Genomic DNA, 20972 nt, shown 5'->3' with positions numbered 1-20972 from the left:
GGAAGTAGTTAACAGTAAGGGAAGGCGGAGCTCGAGTGCCTGAAGCTTTGGAGCTCAGTGATTGGTCAGCTCCTCACTAAAGGAGCATGGGAATTGTAGTGCGAACAGTTTTTTTCAGGGGGAAAATTGCTCTTTTTCTATCTTTTTATGCATTTGATCACTTATTATAGATGGCGTTTTTTCCCCTAAACCTACCTTTTTAACAAACACATACTTATTCATTGTCATCACTTAACTATTTTTTCTCTTTATACATAGAAAATGTACTTTGATTAATTAACTTAAACATTTATCTCAAGATTTCGTTCTAAGACCTGGTTACATTATACTATACTATGTTATACTACACTATGTTATACTATCCTATACTATACTATACTATGTTATACTACACTATGTTATACTATCCTATACTATCCTATACTATCCTATACTATGTTATACTATACTATACTATACTATGCTATACTATACTATACCATGTTATACTATACTATACTATACTATGTTATACTATACTATACTATGCTATAGTATACTATGCTATACTATACTATGTTATACTATACTATGTTATACTATACTATGCTATAGTATACTATGCTATACTATACTATGCTATACTATACTATGTTATACTATACTATGTTATACTATACTATACTATGTTATACTGTACTATACTATGTTATACTATACTATGTTATACTATACTATGCTATACTATACTATGTTATACTATACTATACTATGCTATACTATACTATGCTATACTATGTTATACTATACTATGTTATACTATACTATACTATACTATGTTATACTGTACTATACTATACTATGCTATACTATACTATGCTATACCATACTATAATATGAGCAGAATAGATGAGTCATTCATTTTTCTCTAAAATGTTTCCATTAAGTGTGCTGAGTTTCTTAAAAGAAGAAAAAACTTTGTGATACTTGCCCTTCCATTGGCCACTCTATCAAGTGTCATTCTGTAACTGTCACAGGCTGAAATATACAACACCCTTCACAATTATTGGCACCCCTGGTTAAGATGTGTTCTTAGGCTTCTAATTAATGCATTTTTTATTTAAACAATATGGAACCACAATGCAAAAAAAGAGAAAAATCTTTTTCAGTGGAAAAAAAAATCGCACATTAATAAATATATATTTTTTACAATAAATAATGTGTGGCTTAATTATTGGCACCCCTCATGTTAATACTTCGTAAAACCCACTTTTGCCAACAAGACAGCACTTAATATCCTTCTATAACAATTCACAAGATTGGAGAATACAGATAGAGGTCTTTTTCTAGATCAACAAGAGTCCTGTGTCCTCTCTTATGCACTTTCCTCTGCAGCTCTCCCCACAAGTTTTCAAATGGGTTGAGGTCTGGGGACTGAGCTGGCCATGGGAATAGCTTGATTTTTTGCCATTTCTGTTTAGATTTTGCCCCATGGCTCGGGTCATTATCTTGCTGAAAGACCCAATGATGACCCGTCTTCAACTTTCTGACAGAGGGTATCAGGTTTTGATTTAAAATGTCCTGGTATTTCAGAGAGTTCATGATGTCATGCACCATAACAAGGTTCCCAGGTCCTTTAGAAGAAAAACAGGCTCACATCACAGATTCTCCATTATACTTTACTACAGTGGGCATGAGGTGCTTTTTCTGCATACTCATCTTTTGTTTTATGCCAAGAAGCTTTTTCTCAGTCTCATCTGACCATAACACATGGTCCCAGTTAAAGTTCCAGTAACGCTTAGCAAACTCCAGATGTTTGTTTGTGATTGTAGGTGGGAAAAGGCTTTTTCCTTGCATGCCTCCCAAACAGCTTGATGGTATGTACAGTAGATAGCGTCTGATGATTGTAATAGAGACTTTGGTACCTCAAGATGCCACCTTTCTATGCAGTTCTTATAACAGTGAGTTTTGGAGATTCTTTTTTACTTCTCTTAAAATCCTCCTCACTGTGCTTGGTGGCAAGATGAACATGGGTCCTCATCTAGCCTTCTTTGTCACTGCTTCAGTTCTTAATGATTATGACTGTAGATATGGGCAAGTTTAGGTGAGTGGCTGATTTCTTGTAGCCACTGCATGACTTATGAAGGTCGACACACATCTGCCTCACTTGAATGGGGCGTTCTCTTGTCTTTCCCATGTTGAAGAGTGGATAAGAGGTATAGGCATCTGTGTCACATGATATTTATACCACAGGGATGTCACGGCACGCCAGGTCACGCTCACTTGTCAAACCAAGCCATAAGCTCCCACGACTCCATTCCATACTCACTGTTTTAACTTTGCTGCCTCATTACCCGGCACACCTGTTAGCACACCACTACTCTGCTCTATTTAACTTGCTCACAAACAACCACCCATTTCCAGATTATTGTGTGCCTTAATGCCCAATTCTCCAGCGATTTCACCTGCCTTGCTACTCGGATCTCAACTCACGCTTTGTTTTACGGATCATGGTTTTGCTTCACGTCTTGGATTGTTGTTTGTTTGGATTTCTGGATGAAACGTTAAAAAAATAAAGGAAACAATATAGCTCTTATGGGTCAAAATCATTTGATAGCCCAAAAGGTTAATTGCTAATGGGTTAGCTATAGGTTCAATATAAAGAAAATGGAACCAAATATAGGCTCTTCTCTTTCGCCTGAGTAATACTGCTTTGATGACGAAGAATTAAAGATGACTGAGCTTGTAACATCCTGTCACTACTCCTCATGTGGCGCATTGTGATCTGGGAAATACTGCTGCATGTGCCATAATGAATGAACGCCGTATTGCAGTGGATTGTGACAAAAATTCTATGTTGCATTTTATTAGTATAAAATATGCTGTATAAACCTTCTGGGTCAAATTCAAAGCTGTGTCTCAGTTTCATGCAATTCTGATTTTGGACTTTTTTGTGTGATTATACTGTACTCACTCATCTTCTTTATCGCTTTATCCTGTATTCAGGGTCATGGGGACCTGGAGCCTATCCCAGGAGGCTTAGGGCACGAGACAGGGTACACCCTGGACAGGGTGCCAATCCATCGCAGGGCACACACACTCACACACGCAATTTGGTAACGCCAATTAGCATAACCTGCATATATTTGGACTGTGGGAGGAAACCGGAGAACCCGGAGGAAACCCACCAAGCACGGGGAGAACATGCAAACTCCATGCACACAGAGACGGGAATTGAACCGAGACCCTGAAGTTGCAAGGCGTCTGTGCTAACCACTACACCACTGTGCCGCCTTGTGTGATATAGTTTGGTATAAATCTAATGTAAAATTATATAGAAAAATGATAAATAATGTGTGTGCATGTGGTTTTATGCTCCAGGTGCTATTAGGACCTTTTAAGATAGGATACAATGCATTAATCCACAATGCAGAACAACACACAGTGAGAAACATTTATACACAGTTCACTGGAATGAAACAGAAAATCTGTAATGTTTATGCTTATGTGAAATGTTCTGTAGTTTATTACCATAATGGTAACCTACTGTACCAAAGCCATTTTACATAAACAACTTAATATTTTACATGCAAATGATAGACCAGCTGCTGTAAAGACATTATTAATTAAATGACATAATACTAATCAATTAGTATATTTGAAAAACAGGCAAACAAACATTTTCAGGAATAAAATAATGTTATCATATTCATATAAAAACTGTGATAACTACATCATTCAAATGTCCAAAAATCTTACAGTTGATCGATAGCGGAGCCAGAATCCAGCGTACAGAGGCTGAGCATATGTGGTGTGGACTCTGTGGAGGAGCTCCATCGTGTCAGAGACGCTGTAGAAGGACAGAGTTCCTGCACTGTGATCCACATACACTCCTATTCTGGAGGATGATGGAGCTCCGAGATCAGTCCTAACGTTGTTGTGATAGAAAGAGAGCAAAGAAGGAGAGCATCGCAGACTCCAGGACCGATTGTTGCCTCCTAATCTACTCTCATTTCCCCATCCTTTCCTGCTGATGTCTTTATATGAGACTGCTATGTACACACACTCCTCACTGCTCCACTCCACCTCCCAGTAACAGCGTCCACACACACTCTCCTTACTCAACACCTGCACATAGTAGTCAAATCTCTCTGGATGATCAGAGTACTTTCGCGCTCTCTTACTGCACGTCACCGCTCTGTTCATCTCAGACAGAATAAGGTAATAATTTACTGTGTTGGGATCCAGAGTCAGATCACAGAAATCTAAACACATGAAAAATGTGAACATTTTAGATTTTAATTATATGGGGAAAATGAGTGTGTGTGTGTGTGTGTGCGCGCTTAACACGTACAGTACAGAAGATCTTCTCTGCTCTTTGGATTGGAGGGTGGAATCATCTGAAATGCTGCAGTGGAGTCACAAACAAAATGGAGATGGAAAAGTCTTTGGTAACTACAGAATAAATGTTATTCATATGTATTAGAAACTTTGTCTGTCTCTAGGTTTAGTACGAATGTGATACATAATACATATGTGTTCTCTTTGTGTGCTTTAATTATAGAAGAATAACTAATATTTAGTATATAATAGATATTTTTAAGCATTTAAGATGTTAAAACATTCCTGCAATCAGAAGAAATGATGTGTGTGTGTTTTGGGGAAATTTGCTACAGAGAAAGAGATTATTCCGTAGCATCTCTCTCACCATGTTTAGGGTTGTTTATGAACGTCTCCTGGCAAAATTCCTTAAGTATCTTTTTCAGATCAGAGAGAGATTTCCTCACTCCATCAAATGAGAGATGTTGATTGACAGTGATGCTGGGTGAGTCCTCATGTCCCGAAGAGACACTGAGAGACTGGAGACTCTATCATGGGGAAAAAGAAAGCAGGAGGAATATACCTTTGTGATTATACAAACGTGTGTACATGCATGTGTTAGTGATGGGCCTACAATATGGAAGCGATGAAGCTTACTTCAATTTTCTGATGTGTACTTTGTAGATACTTGGTGTCAGAACTTGTATCACAGAATGCAAAGACCATATGTGTTTAGTATATTGTGGTGTCACGTTACAATTACAAACTTAAATGCATTTTATTTGGATTTCATGTGATAGACCAACACGCCCTCAATACTTTGTAGAACCACTTTACCAGCTTTGTACATCTAGAGAGTAAACTTTTTGCCCAATCTTCTTTCCAAAATGGCCTAATCTTTAGATTGGGTGAAGAGCATCTGTGAAAAGCACTTTTCAAGTATATCCACAGATTGTCAATTGGATTTTGGGCCATTCTAAAATCTGAATATGCTTTGATCTAAACAATTCCATTGTAGCTCTGGCTTTTGTCCTGCTAGAAGGTGAACCTCTGCCCCAGGCTCTAATCTTTTGCATACTTAAACAGGTTGTCCCTTATTTGGCTCCATGCACCTTTCCGTCAACTCTGACCTTTGTAACGGGTTAGACTTTTTGTGCACAGGTGGCATCACAGACACGAGGCGAGGTCAAGGGTAATTTTATTTGGCACAAGGCTGGTGAAAGGCGGCTGTGGGCAGAGCGGCAGGACGGAGCACGCGTAGGTAGCACTCCTGCACGCTCCCATGACGGCGACCTCTCCCACTGACATGATTCAAGCCCTGGCCCTCCCAGCTTTCTCTTGGTGCGGCCACAGGCGGGAGTCTCTCCTGGATATCTGTCGGCTGGGCAGCTTTCCTGGCTGGGATTTGCGGCCGTTAAATGGTCCACTCTGCGGCCTTTTCCCTCTTCGGCAGTGAGGATGCGAAGGCGGGCTCTACGCAGTAGTGAAGGTGCCGCGGGAGCTCGAGCAGTTCTTTCCCATGCTGTCCTCTCGCGGAAATCAGTGGGTGGCATTCCGGTCTCCGGTGCACATCATATTGCCCGGCTCGTGTGCCACTCTCTTTAATAAAATCCACCGTGCAACGCTTTACCTCTGCTTCCGGACTCCGGACTAAAACCCTGAGGTTCCATAAATTAATGTTAAACAAAATAAAACAGCCATAAGAAGTGCTGGAAAAGCTCGACCACGATCACTTGACTGCTGTTTAAATAGATGATCAGGTCGATCCGGTCTAAGCTCTTTATCTTTCTTTATCCGATCGCTTTGCGGAGGAGTAGTTCAGCAAAGAAATTACAAAATTTTCTCTCATATTGAGCTGGCTTCAACAACGATCACTATTCAATACATTAACAATCTGCTGACCGTTAATAAGATTTGTTAAGAATAGTCCAATCACATGAGCTCAAATATTTTATAACAATTTTGATTCGCTAAGAACAAAAGTGGGAGGGTTCAGGTTCGTTTGTCCGGCACCCCGGGTACACAAACACAAATGAACGTTTCGATTTTTTTTTATTGTAAATAAATTATATCAAGGAATACAGTGGAATATTATGACTAAATTACTTTATTTCATCATTTAAATAAATAATTATGTTAAATAATTACGTTATGGTGGCATTCATCTCTGCCGAACTTTAAGAGGGCGGCACACAGGAAGCCTACGAAGTGAGCGAGGAGCGATATCAGATTAGACCCACGCCCATCACAGGCGCACGCCGTGACACCAGCTTCCCTGTCCCTGCTAAAGAAAAGCATCCCCACATAATACTGTCACCAACATGTTTGCATGTTAGTTTTCCACCACACAGAGTATTTGCTGAAGTTACCAAGAAGTTACATTTTGGGCTCATCTAACCAGAGCACTTTCTTCCACATGTTTGTTGTGTCCCCCACACAGCTTGCCGCAAACAGGCTCTCTTTCAACCATGGCTTTCTTCTTGCCACACTTCCATAAAGAGCAGATTCGTGAAGTGCACAACTAACTATTGTCCTATGGACAGAGTCCTCTACCTAAGCTGTGGATCTCTGCAGCTCCTTCAGAATTACCACGGGCCTCTCTGATTAATGCTCTCCTTGCCCGGCCTGTCTGATTAAGGTGGGCAGCCATGTCTTGGTAGGTTTGCAGTTGTACCAAACTCTTTTCATTTTTGGATGATGATAGGGATGAGATGAACCTTATCCCTGACCTGTCTGGTGAGCTTTTTCTCCAAAAAAAAAAAAAAAAAAAAAAACTCTAAGGGCTTCACAGTATAGCTGTATGTATACTGAGATTGAATTAGACAGCGGTGAACTCTATTTACTTATTAAAGTAGTTCCACTGTATTTCAGTTAGGAGTATCAGAGTAAAGAGGGTTGACTACAAATGCATGCCACATTATTAGTTATTTGTAAAAACATTTTAAAACCATTTATTATTTTCCTTCCACTTCACAATTAGGTGCCACTTTGTGTTGGTCTATCACATAAAATCACAATTAAATACACTTATGTTTGTCATCATAACATGACAAATGGTGGAAAAGTTCAAGCAGTATGAATACTTTTGCATGGCACTTTAATGATTAAAAGACTGGGAGCATTTCAACTTGATACCACCAAATAAGGTGGGAACCTTTCTGCTCTGCCCAGCATACTTAAATTAAATCTTGTTACATACATGAATGAAAAAGAATGCGGTGGACACTGAGCTTATAAAGTGATTGATTACATAATATATATAATATATATATATTTATATATTTTTTACATTTTGTATAATTAATTTTGTATATACATTAAATACTTTAATCAGAAATACATGCATTTACTGCTCCACAAGCGTAAATTACATGACTATTTTTTATAAATTTTATATTACTGCAGTCATGTAAATTATTTAAACTATTTAGGAAGACATGATTGTACTTCAGTGAAGGAAGTCGCTGTGCTAAACATTTCAGATAAATGAGATTATTGCTTCAAATCTTTGGACGATGAATTTAAAGATATCCACAATGCATTCATTACAAGGCTTCACTGACCCATTACTAGTTTTAGTTACCTGGAGAAAATAGATGTGATTGTGTGTGTGTGAAAGCTGCTCCAGCTCAAGAAGTCTCCTCTGAAGATCAGCAATCTCCTGCTCCAGTCGCTCCATGAGTCGCTCAGCTCGACACTGTACAGCCTTCTCCTGAGCTCACACAGGATTTAAATCTCATCTATCATTCCCTCTCTTACTGCGACTCTAAATGACTCCATGTTGTCCATGTTGTGTGTGTTTCTAGGAGCAGCTCTGTCTCTGCTCACTGCTCACCTTTATAGTGTTCACAGCCTGTTTCAGCTCCTGCACCTTCTTCTGCTTCTCCTGGATTCTCTGCTGGGATTTTATCAGTTCCCCCTTTAACTCACTCTGAGGACAAAAAAAACCAACAACAAATTTTACGCTTTATGTATTATGAGGTTATAAGATTAGTAGACTTGACGCAGAAGCATAAAATCAAGCTTTACATGCATAGTCAATTTCTACTGAACTAATGTGTAGCTTCAGAAAGCAGGTTGATCAACAATTAAAAAACTTCTTTTTATAGCACATACTACAGGTGGAAACATACAAATTAATAAAAAAATATAATAAATCGTAGACTTAAATGTAACATGAAATATCAGTGCTCTATTTACATCACAATAGGAAGATTTTTGGATGGCAGATCCTAAGCAAAGATGCATATCTGGACAAACTGTTTGTGGTGTAAATCCATAGTGAAGCAGGAGTGAGTGACTAATCTTATCCCTTAAGGGCTGGTTTGTGTCTGCAAATTTTCATTCCCACCAATCAGGAGCCAGACCTCAAACCTGAGTCAAACCTTAAAGGAGGAGGAAAATAATCAAAATACTAAAATAATGAGTGGCTGCTCATCCTGAAAACCTTTAACCATTAGAAATATAAACTGCACACAATGACTCTTAATAGATTAAACCTGAATTTCTTACCTGTTTTTCGGTTCTGTAAGCTTTAACTGAGACAGTGTCATGACTTTTGTGTTTATAAGCCTTACACATGTAACAGATGAAGCATCGGTGAATACGACAGTACATCTCCAGCACTTCATCATGCTCAGGGCAGATCTTTCCAGAGGCTGTGACTAAACTGTGCTTTTTCAATCCAGGAACTTCATAATGAGGTTTCAGATGAGTTTCACAAAAGGAGGCCAGACACGTCAGACAGGACTTGACGGCTTTGTGTTTTCTCCCGGTGCAGAAATCACACTCCACATCTCCAGGTCCAGCGTAACAGTGAGCAGGAGAAGCAGCTTGGACTTCAGTCTTCTTCTTCAGTTTCTCCACCACTTCAGCCAGCATGATGTTTCTGCATAGAACAGGCCTTGGAGTGAAAGTGTCTCTGCACTCAGGACAACTGTACACTCTATTATTATCCTTCCGATCCCAGTATTGATTAATACACACCATACAGTAGCTGTGACCACAGGGGAGAGTCACTGGATTTTTCAGGAGATCCAGACACACTGAACAAATGAACTGGTCGTGATTTACTGACATACTGGCCTCAGCCATTTTCCTGCGCTCTGCGTGACTTTGAAAGTGCACACGTGTTCCCTGAAGTACTGTTACGTATGACTCGTACGTGGGGTGGATCCAAATAAAGTCCCGCGTTGAGGCAATGACATCACCAACAGAGTTGGGTATAACGCGTTAATGTAATCTATTTACTTTTCCATTTTAAATGCATGTAATTTTAATTTGTAAATTAATACCAATGTCAATAACATTACGTACAAATGTAATGTTTTAAAAAAAAATAATCGAAATGCATTTAAAAACCCCGTTTTGCGCGGCAGCATCAGTTAACGAGCACGCGCTTTAATCACTCGTCGGCGAGCTTTGTAGTTTTACATTTGAAGTTGTAACGGGTTTGATCTTTTTGAATGGGCGGCACCACAGACACACGGACACGAGGCGAGGTCTTAGGGGGTGATTTTATTTGGGAAGGAAAGTGTTGAAGGAGGGAGGAAGGGAAAAAGATTTTTAAGGCGGAGAAAGCCAGAGATCCGTTAATATTAATTATCACCAGCCGGCCCGACCTCGGCCCTTCGCGCACCTGCAGAAAGGAAGGGGGGCTACGTAGGGAGCCTACGGAGTGAACGTGAAGCGACAACAGGTTGAGGCGCTCGCAGTGACTGATGCTTTCAAAGTAACTTGAGCGTAATGTAATTAGTCATCTGATTATTATTTACATGAAATAATCAGTAATGAAATCAAATTACATTTTAAAAGTAGTAATTAGTCATTTATAGTAAATTACGGTTTTTAAGGTAACTTACCCGACACTGATCACAAATGATGTGACCAAGTAGAATCCTAGAACTACACACTCCTTACACAGTGCTTACTTTAAATCGAGCCACCAATAAAGAGAATGTCTGTCTATTTATCAACAAGTTATTTCTCCCAATGAGACAAACACTGTAATAAATTGCTAGATGTAACTAAGAGTAATATTCCATATGTGATAGGTTTAGTGTTTTGGATGTTTGATTGTAATCTTTCCTTAAAAGAGGAGACACGATGCCCTGCGGCGGGTAAGTGCGCACACCTGTGTGTGTCTCAGTGATCAGGGCGAGTCTTTAAAGTCTTTAAAAAGTCACGCTTAGATATTGTAGCGTGGTTCCTTTGATGTGGTTTGGCTTCTCTTGGGTTTCGCTTCAGTTTATTTTCGGCCAGTTATCCGGTTTATTTATTGGTCATTCTCACAGTCGTAACGGCTATGCGTTTGTTATTTGGGGTGCGCGTGAATCGCGCGCGCCGCTGGTACAGAGTGTAAGAACTTGACTTGGAAGGTGCGGAATTCATTGCGGCTTCTAAAGGGGAGGGGTGATGCCGCGGCTGATTTTCTGAGTGTTTTAAAACTGTTTTGTTTTATTGTTTTGGTTGATACATTGGTGATGGAGTGTTTTTGATACTCTTGTCTTCGATGCGATATTGAATTAACATACAATCTTATTTTACTGTAGCAGTTTGAATTATTTTATTAAAAAATTTTTTTTTTAGTTTTTAATTTTGGTTGATATTTTCTTTTGAATACCTTTTTTAGCGTATTTATCAATGTGTAAATGTCTGATCTGTGATACTGAAGCTTAACCGACAGCAAGAATATATTTCTTGTTTTTTTTTTCCCTTCAAGAAAACATCACTTGCTTAAAGAATTGTTATTCACTGATTTGCTGTGTGGTTTTTGTCCACGCTGTTACCTGGAGGTATTTAATCAAGTTCAAGTTCAAGTAGGCTTTATTGTCATTACAACCATATACAGTTAGTACACAGTGAAACGAAACAACGTTCCTCCAGGACCAAGGTGCTACATGCAACATAAATTTACAACATAAATTAACAGAGACACTAAACTAGCTAACCAAGAGGCCTAGTTAACTGGCTAGCAGAGACAGGACAGAGAGACCTAACATAAATTACAACATAAATTAACAATAACTAACTAGCTAAGTAACATTTTTATAGACAACATAAAGTGCACGTGCAAATGTGCAAACAAGAGCAACAACAAAGTGACAGTGCGCAACCACGAACATAACCGAACATAAAATATGGTGTTGAGGTAGTGGGTAAACATAAACATTCCTTAAAACAGCAGCAAGATTTGGGGAATTAGTGCAAAAATGTAGTCCAGTAATGATCATTGTGCAAAAAGATTGTTAAAAACAGTGAAGCATTTACAGGTTGGTGTGTACGATAATTTGGTGGTGTAGGTCAGTGTGTCTGCACTTGTGTTGATTAGTCAGTCCAGTCTCAATATTTTGAGGTAGTTGAGTTAAGCTGTGTGATAATGTTTGTGTTTGTGTGTGTGTGAGTGTGTTTGTGTTTATCAGTCCAGTCCCTAAATCAGTAAGATTTATGACGGTTTGTTTATTTTTAGATTTCATATTTTTTCAGAATAAAGGCGATTGTGAAATAAGTTATTCAGTTTCAGACAAAAATATGGACCAACATTGCTGCTGACACATTTTATTCCATAACTCATCTTGCACTCATAATGCTGTCATAGAGTCAAAATGCCATATCTCACTGTTCTGCATATTTTAACATGGTTAAACTAATTATGTTTTTTTTTTCATTTTAAAATTGTGTAGTGGATAGCAATGTGGCCTTGCACTACTGTGAAGGGTTAATGGAGAGAGGAAGAGGGAAAAGCTTCTATATAACTATATATATAGTCATTTGGTGCTTACACTAGTGATTATCATAAGTTTGAGTGTTCACCTTGTCCTGATACTAATGCATGTATATATCAGAATATTTAACATTTTTAGTTCAGTTTCAGTTGCTGTCACAATTAAAAGTAGTGGACATTCATGAGCCTTATGTGATCATGATGCTGTCATGAGTTTATAATTGACCGTGTTAATGTTATGATTGGTGTAAATTGCATTTGTAAATATTTGACTCCAGTCATGTCACTAAACTAAAACTTTTGTATATAATTTTTGATCAATCAATTGAATACAGTATTTGTTGTAATTGTGATATTTACTCACACATCCTTCTTTTCAAACTCCAATTTCAAGGTCTTGGTTCTCAAGTGGCATTGCAGTAGAAGTTATCCTATTGATGCCCCTGCAAATTGGTGGTGTATGGTTAGCACCGCTTTATGCTTTATGCAACATTCATTTAAATGAAATGCAACATTTCTTTACATTAACACCCAATTTGGCCATAAGAACTTTAATGTTGCCATAGAGCCAGATGCCATATTCGGCATATATTTTTAAAAAGGTCTTTATACATGTTTTGCAGCTGCTGCTAGACTGATGTCAGCAGCTTTTTAAAATGTTTTAAAATAAATTTAGTGTTAAGTCTAACCCCAACTGACACGGGTTATTTTATTGTTGAATTTATACTTTGGTTTATTAGGTTGAGTAACATGGTGTTTATGGAAGAATAAGAAAACTTTTTAGACTGCAGGTAAATACAATGTTTTACTAATCTGAGCCTGTATTCAAAGCTTATTCAAAGCAAAATTCTTAGAATTATTACATTTTCTTAGAATTTCTTAGAATTTTTTCTTACATTTAGGACAATTTTAGTAAAAATAAAAATGATTCACAAAACATCTTGCTGCTCAGAGCTCAGGAAAAGACTGAACTGAGTCGAGCTGAACGATTCCTGGAGCAACTGGAGCAGGAGATTGCTGATCTTTAGAGGAAATTCACTGAGCTTGAGCAGCTTTTACACACACACGATCATATTTATTTCCTTTAGGTAATATTAACTATATTCTTTACAGAGTGAGCTGTTCCTCAGAAACTTAATATGATGATTGACAAAATATGCACTCTATAAAATCACGTGTAATTTTTATTTTAGTTTAATTTGATTGATCATGTATTTATTTCATTGTTTTCACTGTCCTTTGCATTATTGTATAGAATCTTCTACTCTTACCATGTTCATGAATTTTTATGAATTCCTCCTGTCAGACTTATTCAAGTTTGGGGTGGGGGCTCCTAGAAATTACATTAGTGCTTCTTTAAAATTGTAAATACAGTGTATGGGTCAAGCATTATATTTGTAATATAGTTTTCCTTGTGTACATTTGGGCTTTTGTTTTCAATATCACATACCAGTCAGATATGAGCGGGAACACAAAAGTTATTTTGTGCATCAGTTTAAAAATTTTTTTACTTGTTTTAAAAAAGTGACTTTGAGAAACATTTCAGTGAAGTAGTCTGTGATAAATAGTAAGATGAAACCTATTGTACTATTTATCATAAAAATATCTATATAGTGTTAAATTCCCTAAAAAAATAAGTAGCATGAGTTCAGGTAAATAAGGCCTGCAGGACATCCACAGCAAATACAAGTTCAAAACTTGTAATGTTTACAAAAGCTTAGTATGATAAAAAAAGATTTAATACAACATTAGGTGATAATATATGTATTATTGTGGATTGATAATGAAATGATTTGTGTGACCCACAAACGAACACAACATGAGGGTTAATTGATTTTTATACTGTATGTAATTTAATCTATAAAGACAGGCTACCTTTTAATTTGCCCGTTCTACTTGACCATTGGCTTCAGGTTGGTAGCTGGGTGTCAAACTCCCTGAAACACTAAATTATTTTTACAATATTCTCTGGAGTGTTGTAGTATCTAAAACATGCTGGAAAAGTGGTCTGGATATTTTGCAGGAGAACAAGATGTATAGATGATGACCATTATGGAGGTGTTATTCTGTGAGGGAGGGCAGCCGATGATCTCAATTGCTATATGTGTCCAAGGTCTTTAGGATGTGGGTAGAAGCGTGAGTTTACCAACAAGCAGGAATTATGGCTCCAACACAAGCTACACAGGAAGAGATGTACTGTAGTAGTGAATACTTGTGTACATGCTGAGCCCCCAGTTCTTAGTCAGGAGGAGCTGATATGTTCTGAGGTGCCAGAGTGTCCTGTGGTGGAGAACATATGTTGGTTTGGAGGCAACAAGTTTGACAGATAGTTTGACAGATACAGTGGCAACGAGTTTGAAAGCTTGCCAATGGGTAACGTCTCTTTCTTTCCATGAGATTAATGTGCTTTGGGTTTGCATAGACAGACATTTTTTGACGGTGGCCATGTTTGTGTGTGGTGTGTGTGTGACCTGTTGAATGTGCTCTGGTTTATGCTAAGGCTAAATTGGATGTGGTTCTCATGTGAATGTGCTGTTCATGCTATACATGCTGTGTGCTGAATAAAGTACTCCCAGCCATTGCATTGGGCAGCAATTAAGCTCACTCGTCTCTCCAACATCCTTTCCGGCGAAAAAACGCTACACTTTGTTGATTTTGTCCCTGCCTTGGTTTCAGGCTGCTGTGACCAATCCAAGAGCTTTTCACAAAAGTAGGAAAATTAACTGTGTGATCTTAGATTGTTAACATCCACAAGGCTTGTGAAGTTCAGGGTACACTGAAAAAGAAGTCCTCTGCTCTCTGCAGGTTCTCCGGAAAGTTGTCTGGGTTTTTCCTAGTATATATATTTATTTATTTTAAATTTCATATGTCTGACTGTTTAAAACCTACAATGTAAACCTTTTTAAAATGAATATAAAAATGACTACGTATAAAATTCTTATGTGTTAAAGCTTGACCAATTAACATGAGCAACATTTTTTCGCATCCACAGCTGTGGCAGTTCAAATGATCTTACCTTCACAAAGCAGAGAGGATTTGTTGCAGTGTAGATTTAAGACACACACTTTTTGTATTTTGAGAAAATGCATGATCCCTTTTTTGTGTGTATTCATGTTTGTCATTATAGGGTTAAATAATGTATGAAAGGTAACATATTGCCAATTTCATGGCATTTTCCTATAACCTAGACTGAACTAAACACTAACACTAATCCTGGAGTGGCCTCTACCACATGACTTACTGCCCAGAACCTACAGTATTGAGCAGACTTATTTTATGGGACTATAGAAAGAATTTTAAACACTTTAAATTTGTGTCTATGTTTTTGTATGATGGTAAGATCATCACAATAAATAACTGTGATGCCTCCTTCTCTACCAGTTAGACAATGCTGATGTATGTAACTGTCCCAAGGAGGCCTAGCTTCATGGGGTGGACACCATCCGTCTCTAACAGGCCAAGTTTTCTCTCAAAAGTATTCAGATCTAAAAACATCCAGCAGTTCAGTGAACATAACCTACTGTAAGCTTTGTGGCCATATCACATTGGAATGGGTCAAGGGCCCCAGATTTACACCCGACATCACACGCTTTCCTCAGCGCAGTCCTACTCCTTGCTAAAAATAAAAAAAGTAGGAAGCTTCATAAATAACTTAAGTCCTACTCTAAGGTAGGAAGATTTTCATTCCCAGATGAGTCTTATGGGTGATTCTGAGATGCTTAGTAAATAGGGCCCAGAGCACATTACAGCTCCAGACATCATCTTTACTAATTTATACATTTCTATAAAGTTACTCTTACTGATCTCTGACTGACAAAGGTGTATATCATTAACTCTCGCATGTACTAACCGTCTCTGAAGTCTGGATGCTTCCTCTCATTCTACAGTCTTCTCCATCGGAGTGCTATGTAATATACACATATCATAGACAAGGTTATTAATAATGAAAGAGAAAGAAAGAGTATACATAAGTTATAGAAGGTCTGCCTGATTCAATTGATGATGATCTCATTTCTCAGGATAAAAATCATTTGGTTATTTTGGACAATGTCGTTTTGGAAGCCTCCGATCATCCTGAAGTTGTAAAAATCTTCACACTGTATCGCCATCACAGGAACATGTTTGTTATGTTTCTGACTCAGAACATTTTTTTACAAAAGTAAATACAAATGTTGCAGAATGTGCAAATGTCTATATTAGCAAATCAGATATTCCCGAGACAGAAGGCCTTCTTTTAGGAAAGTTATGAAGACGCTACAAATAAACCCCACAGCTATTTATTACTGGACTTGACACCCTCCTGTCCAGACCACTTCAGACTAAGAGCCGGTCTACTACCCACAGAGCCGACTTGTGTGGATATACCTTAGAAAAAAATAATAATAAAATAAAAATGTCTGCTCGCATAACAAGAAACATGCCGTTGCTCAGGTCTTTAGTCTCCATCACTCCACGTCAGCATAAAGCTATATTGGGAACTTGCTCCGTGGACGTCATTAGAGCTCTGTGTGAGATCGCTTTAAACCTTCTGAAAGGAAATATTTCTGTGTCCAGACATCAGTATAAGAAACTTCAGAGACAGAAGAACCACATTAGACTGATCGCTGACTTAAAGACGCTGAATCCAAAAAAATATACTTCAAACAGGAAGGTTTCTCCTGCTGTTACTTAGTACGACTCTAACCATTCGTAATGTAGCTGATCAGCAGTGTTATTCCTAAACAAAACACTGACCTTGTGGGAAATGTATCTCATCTCCACTGAACAACTAAGTTGCCTAAACGAACAGGTTAATCACGGTGAAAATATCAGAGAAAGAGACGAAAATGAGCTGGATGAGAAAATGAGAGAGATCAGAGATCAGAAGTGAATATCACCCCATGAGAAAAAAAAAGTACAACCTTCCCCTGCAAAGATACCTTAACCTTAAAAAGCAGAGGCAAGGTGAGACTCGAAAGATCGTCCTAAAAATAATAATATAAAGAAGGCCTTAACAACGAGAAGAAAAAAGACATTATTTTAAAAGACGTATCGATTGCATTAACCCTCGTTTCTGGCGAAATGCCGGTTATACTTTACAAAAGATATCTGAGGCGCCGGGGTCGGAGGAACGGAATTAAAAAGGCGAATTTACAATTACGATTAGTCCGATGCATGAGACAAAACTCATCATCGAATCAGCCTGATTCCCAAATCTACACCGTTTAATAGAAGCCTTTCACAGAACAAAATGTCTGTGTAAAGAGCGTCTAGCAGAAGGACTAAATTACCATTTCTATATACAAACCTGATTCCAAAAAAGTTGGGACATTGTACAAATTGTGAATAAAAACAGAATGCAATGAAGCAGAAGTTACAAATTTCAATATTTTATTCAGAATAGAATATAGATAATATATCAAACGTTGAAAGTGAGACATTTTGAAATGTCATGCCAAATATTGGCTCATTTTGGATTTCATGAAAGCTACACATACCAAAAAAGTTGGGACAGGTAGCAATAAGAGGCTGGAAAAGTTAAATGTACATATAAGAATCAGCTGGAGGACCAATTTACAACTTATTAGGTTAATTGGCAACACAATTGGGTATAAAAAGAGCCTCTCAGATTGGCAGTGTCTCTCAATGGGCAGAGGATCACCAAAGATTCAGAGAATCTGGAACAATCTCTGTTTGTAAGGGTCAAGGACAGAAGACCATACTGGATGCCCGTGATCTTCGGGCCCTTAGACAGCACTGCATCGCGTACTACTGCAAAGGAATGCTACTGTAATGGAAATCACAACATGGGCTCAGGAATACTTTCAGAAAACATTGTCGGTGAACACAATCCACCGAGCCATTCGCCGTTGCTGGCTAAAAATCTAAAGGTTAAAAAAGAAGCCATATCTAAACATGACCCAGAAGCGCAGGTGTTTTCTCTGGGCCAAGGCTCATTTAAAATGAGTGGGAAACTGTTCTGTTGTCAGACGAATCAAAATCGTTTTTGGGAAACTGGGACGCCATGTCATCCGGACTGAAGAGGCAGTGGCGATTTCTTTAAGACTGCAAGGGAAGCTCAGCTTCCCCTATAATGTCACAAAATTAATGGTCAAATTATGAACTATTGTATTAACATTTTATACATCAGCACTATACATCAGCGCTACAGAGATTTGAGTTCAGACCCATGCGGATTTGCAGGTGAAGTGGTACGGTGATGCTGCACTCTGTAATGTTTGCTGGTGATAAACAAACCATTTTTGTTTGTACAAATCATTCTTTAAATAATAAAAAAACATATTATAGCATTCTTGACTTTGCTCCTTGTTTCAACATTGTAAAGTTAGTTCGTTCATATAATTAAAGTAGCTCGTGGAAGGTGAAACTAGCCAGCTAGCAAGCTGTGCATAATGGCAGACGCAGCTATAACATAATGAATTTTATGATAAAGGCCTAATATGAGCTTCCCCTGTTTCAGAAGCTAGCAGCCGCCACTGTAAAGAGGACAAGGACAACACAAGTTATCAGCGCTCAGTTCAGAAGCCTGCATCTCTGATGGTATGGGGTTGCATGAGTGCGTGTGGCATAGGCAGCTTACACATCTGGAAAGGCACCATCAATGCTAAAAGATATATCCAAGTTCTAGAACAACATATGCTCCCATCCAGACGTCGTCTGTTTCAGGGAAGACCTTGCATTTTCCAACATGACACTGCCAGACCACATATTGCATCAATTACAACATCATGGCTGCGTAGGAGAAGAATACAGGTACGGGGTCAGGGGTAGCTCAGTGGTTAAGGCATTGGACTACGGTTTGGAAGATCCCAGGTTCAAACCCCACAACCACCAAGTTACCACTGTTGGGCCCTTGAGCAAGGTCCTTAACCCTCAACTGCTCAGATGTGTAATGAGATAAAAATGTAAGTGGTTTGGATAAGATTGTCTGCCAAATGCCTAAATGTAAATGTACTGAAACGGCCAGCCTGCAGCCCAGATCTTACACCCATAAAAAAACATTTGGCGCATCATAAAGAGGAAGATGCGACAAAGACGACCTAAGACAGTTGACCACCTCAAAGCCTGTGTTAGACAAGAACGGGACAACATTCCTATTCCTAAACTTGAGCAACTTGTCTCCTCAGTCCCCAGACGTTTGCACGACGAGGGGATTCCACACAGTGGTAAACATGGCCTTGTCCCAACTTTTTTGAGATGTGTTGATGCCATAAAATTTAAAATCAACTTATTTTTTCTTCATAATGATAAATTTTCTCATTTTAAACATTTCATATGATGTTGTATTTTGAATAAAATATTGAATTTTAAAACTTCCACATCATTGCATTCTGTTTTTATTCACAATTTGTACAGCGTCCCAACTTTTTTGGAATCGGGTTTGTAAAACATCATATATTTATCTATAAATCATTTACAATACCTACAGAATGATTTTTTTTTTTTTTTACACAAATAACTATAATATTGTGGCGTAGGCGGGGCGGCAGCTGACGACCATCATGCATTGCGGGGGGGGTTTTGCAATGTGTTTACCCTGTTGGGGAAGGTTGTTTGGGCTGGGGGCTCCGGCCATGTTTGTGTGAGGTGTGTGTGATCTGTTAAATGTGCTCCGGTTCATGCTAAGGCTGAATTAGATGTAGCTGCTTGTGTGAATGTACTGCTCATGCTATACAGTGTTGTGTGACTGTGTATTAAATAAAATACTCCCAGCCATTGCATTGGGCAGCAAATAAGCTCACTCGTCTCTTCAACATCCTTTCCGGCGGTAAAATGCTACAATATCAACAATCAGTGCATAAAGTGTAAACATATGATGCATATTCTTTTTTTTTTACTTAAAAAACATCAACAATCTTACAAAAGGTAATGACTGGGGAATTCTGGTTTAGGTGTAATGTTGCTTGCACGAGCTCGTCCCAGTGTGTAGAACCAGTTACAGATCTAATAATATACAGAATCTCTTTGAATCTCTTCACCTCATCAGGTACACAACTGAAACGGGTTTTAAACTTTAAAGCATCGTCGACTCTGTTTTCGATGACTTTAACCACCAGTTTCTGCATTTCGCTGGTCACCAGATACTCACACGCATACGAGATCCATGTTCTCAGGCAGTTACACATTTATTTTCTTTTCTTTCTTTCTTCTTCTTCTTTAGACGTCGTTCTCGTACCAGAAGTTCACAACTTTTTCCAAGCTTCCGCTCGTACATCCTGGAACTCTGTCTCCAAATGACGCCTAGTTAGAAGACAGAAGACACCTGCAGGAGAAAGTGTTTCACCGTGATGGCGGAGGTCAGCGGACCGGTAAGTGCACCTGCAGTGTGTTACACTAATTATATACCGTCAGATATTCTAGTCATTTTACTGTGATGTAAAGAAGAGAGAGAGAGAGAGAGAGAGAGAGAGAGAGGTACACGGTGGTGGCCGAAAGTATTAGGACAGTATACACCATGTATTAGTTCTCTCTGTGCACGAAATAGGTGACGTCACTAATTATTACGGCTCTGAGTGAAGAGACGAGTTAATTAAATGTGCTGTTGTGTTAACTGTAAAATACAAATCTAATATAGGATGTGAAGATTAGAGTAAAGACCCTGTGTAAACTCACAGTGTATCTCCCTCAGCAGTGATATTTTACACTTTTTTACAGCCTCCTCTGGTGATTATGTGTGTTATAACAGCATGTAGTGCACTAGTTAGGGATCGGTAACATTTTATAATCCATCCTGGACGCACTGAGAATCTTCAGAGCACTCATGCCAATTCCAAAAATCCCACAATAAACAGAAATGTGTAAATGTCCAAACCACTGCAGCAAACTGCACACACACATCCACTGCTACTGTGGACACACACTCTGGTTACACACATGTTGTTTAGTTTTATAATAGTCACAATTACATCATCCAAATGTCCAAAAAGACAGAGGACAGAAGAGAACAGTA

At 38.4% G+C, this 20972-nt stretch overlaps 1 protein-coding gene across 1 annotated transcript; it reads right to left on the bottom strand.

Moving 5' to 3' along the window:
* Nucleotides 1-3715: 3715 nt before the first annotated feature.
* On the bottom strand, nt 3716-9393 carry LOC128541136 (E3 ubiquitin/ISG15 ligase TRIM25-like). Its single transcript, XM_053511375.1, has 2 exons — nt 8877-9393; nt 3716-4244 (listed from the first exon to the last, which is right to left on the bottom strand). Exons 1-2 carry the CDS (start codon nt 9391-9393, stop codon nt 3718-3720), a joined length of 1044 nt encoding a protein of 347 aa, XP_053367350.1. The 3' UTR covers nt 3716-3717.
* Between the last annotated feature and the right edge of the window lie 11579 nt (nt 9394-20972).

The sequence above is a fragment of the Clarias gariepinus genome, chromosome 2 (genome assembly GCF_024256425.1).
Source record: "Clarias gariepinus isolate MV-2021 ecotype Netherlands chromosome 2, CGAR_prim_01v2, whole genome shotgun sequence".
NCBI lineage: Eukaryota > Metazoa > Chordata > Actinopteri > Siluriformes > Clariidae > Clarias > Clarias gariepinus.
This window is presented reverse-complemented; position numbering and strand designations above follow the sequence as displayed.

Coding starts and splice junctions, on each gene's coding strand:
- LOC128541136 (XM_053511375.1), bottom strand. CDS start 9,393: ATGGCTGAGGCCAGTATGTCAGTAAATCACGACCAGTTCATTTGTTCA. Junction 4,245..8,876: donor ATGCTTCATCTGTTACATGT/GTAAGGCTTATA, acceptor TCATGTGTTTAG/ATTTCTGTGATCTGACTCTG.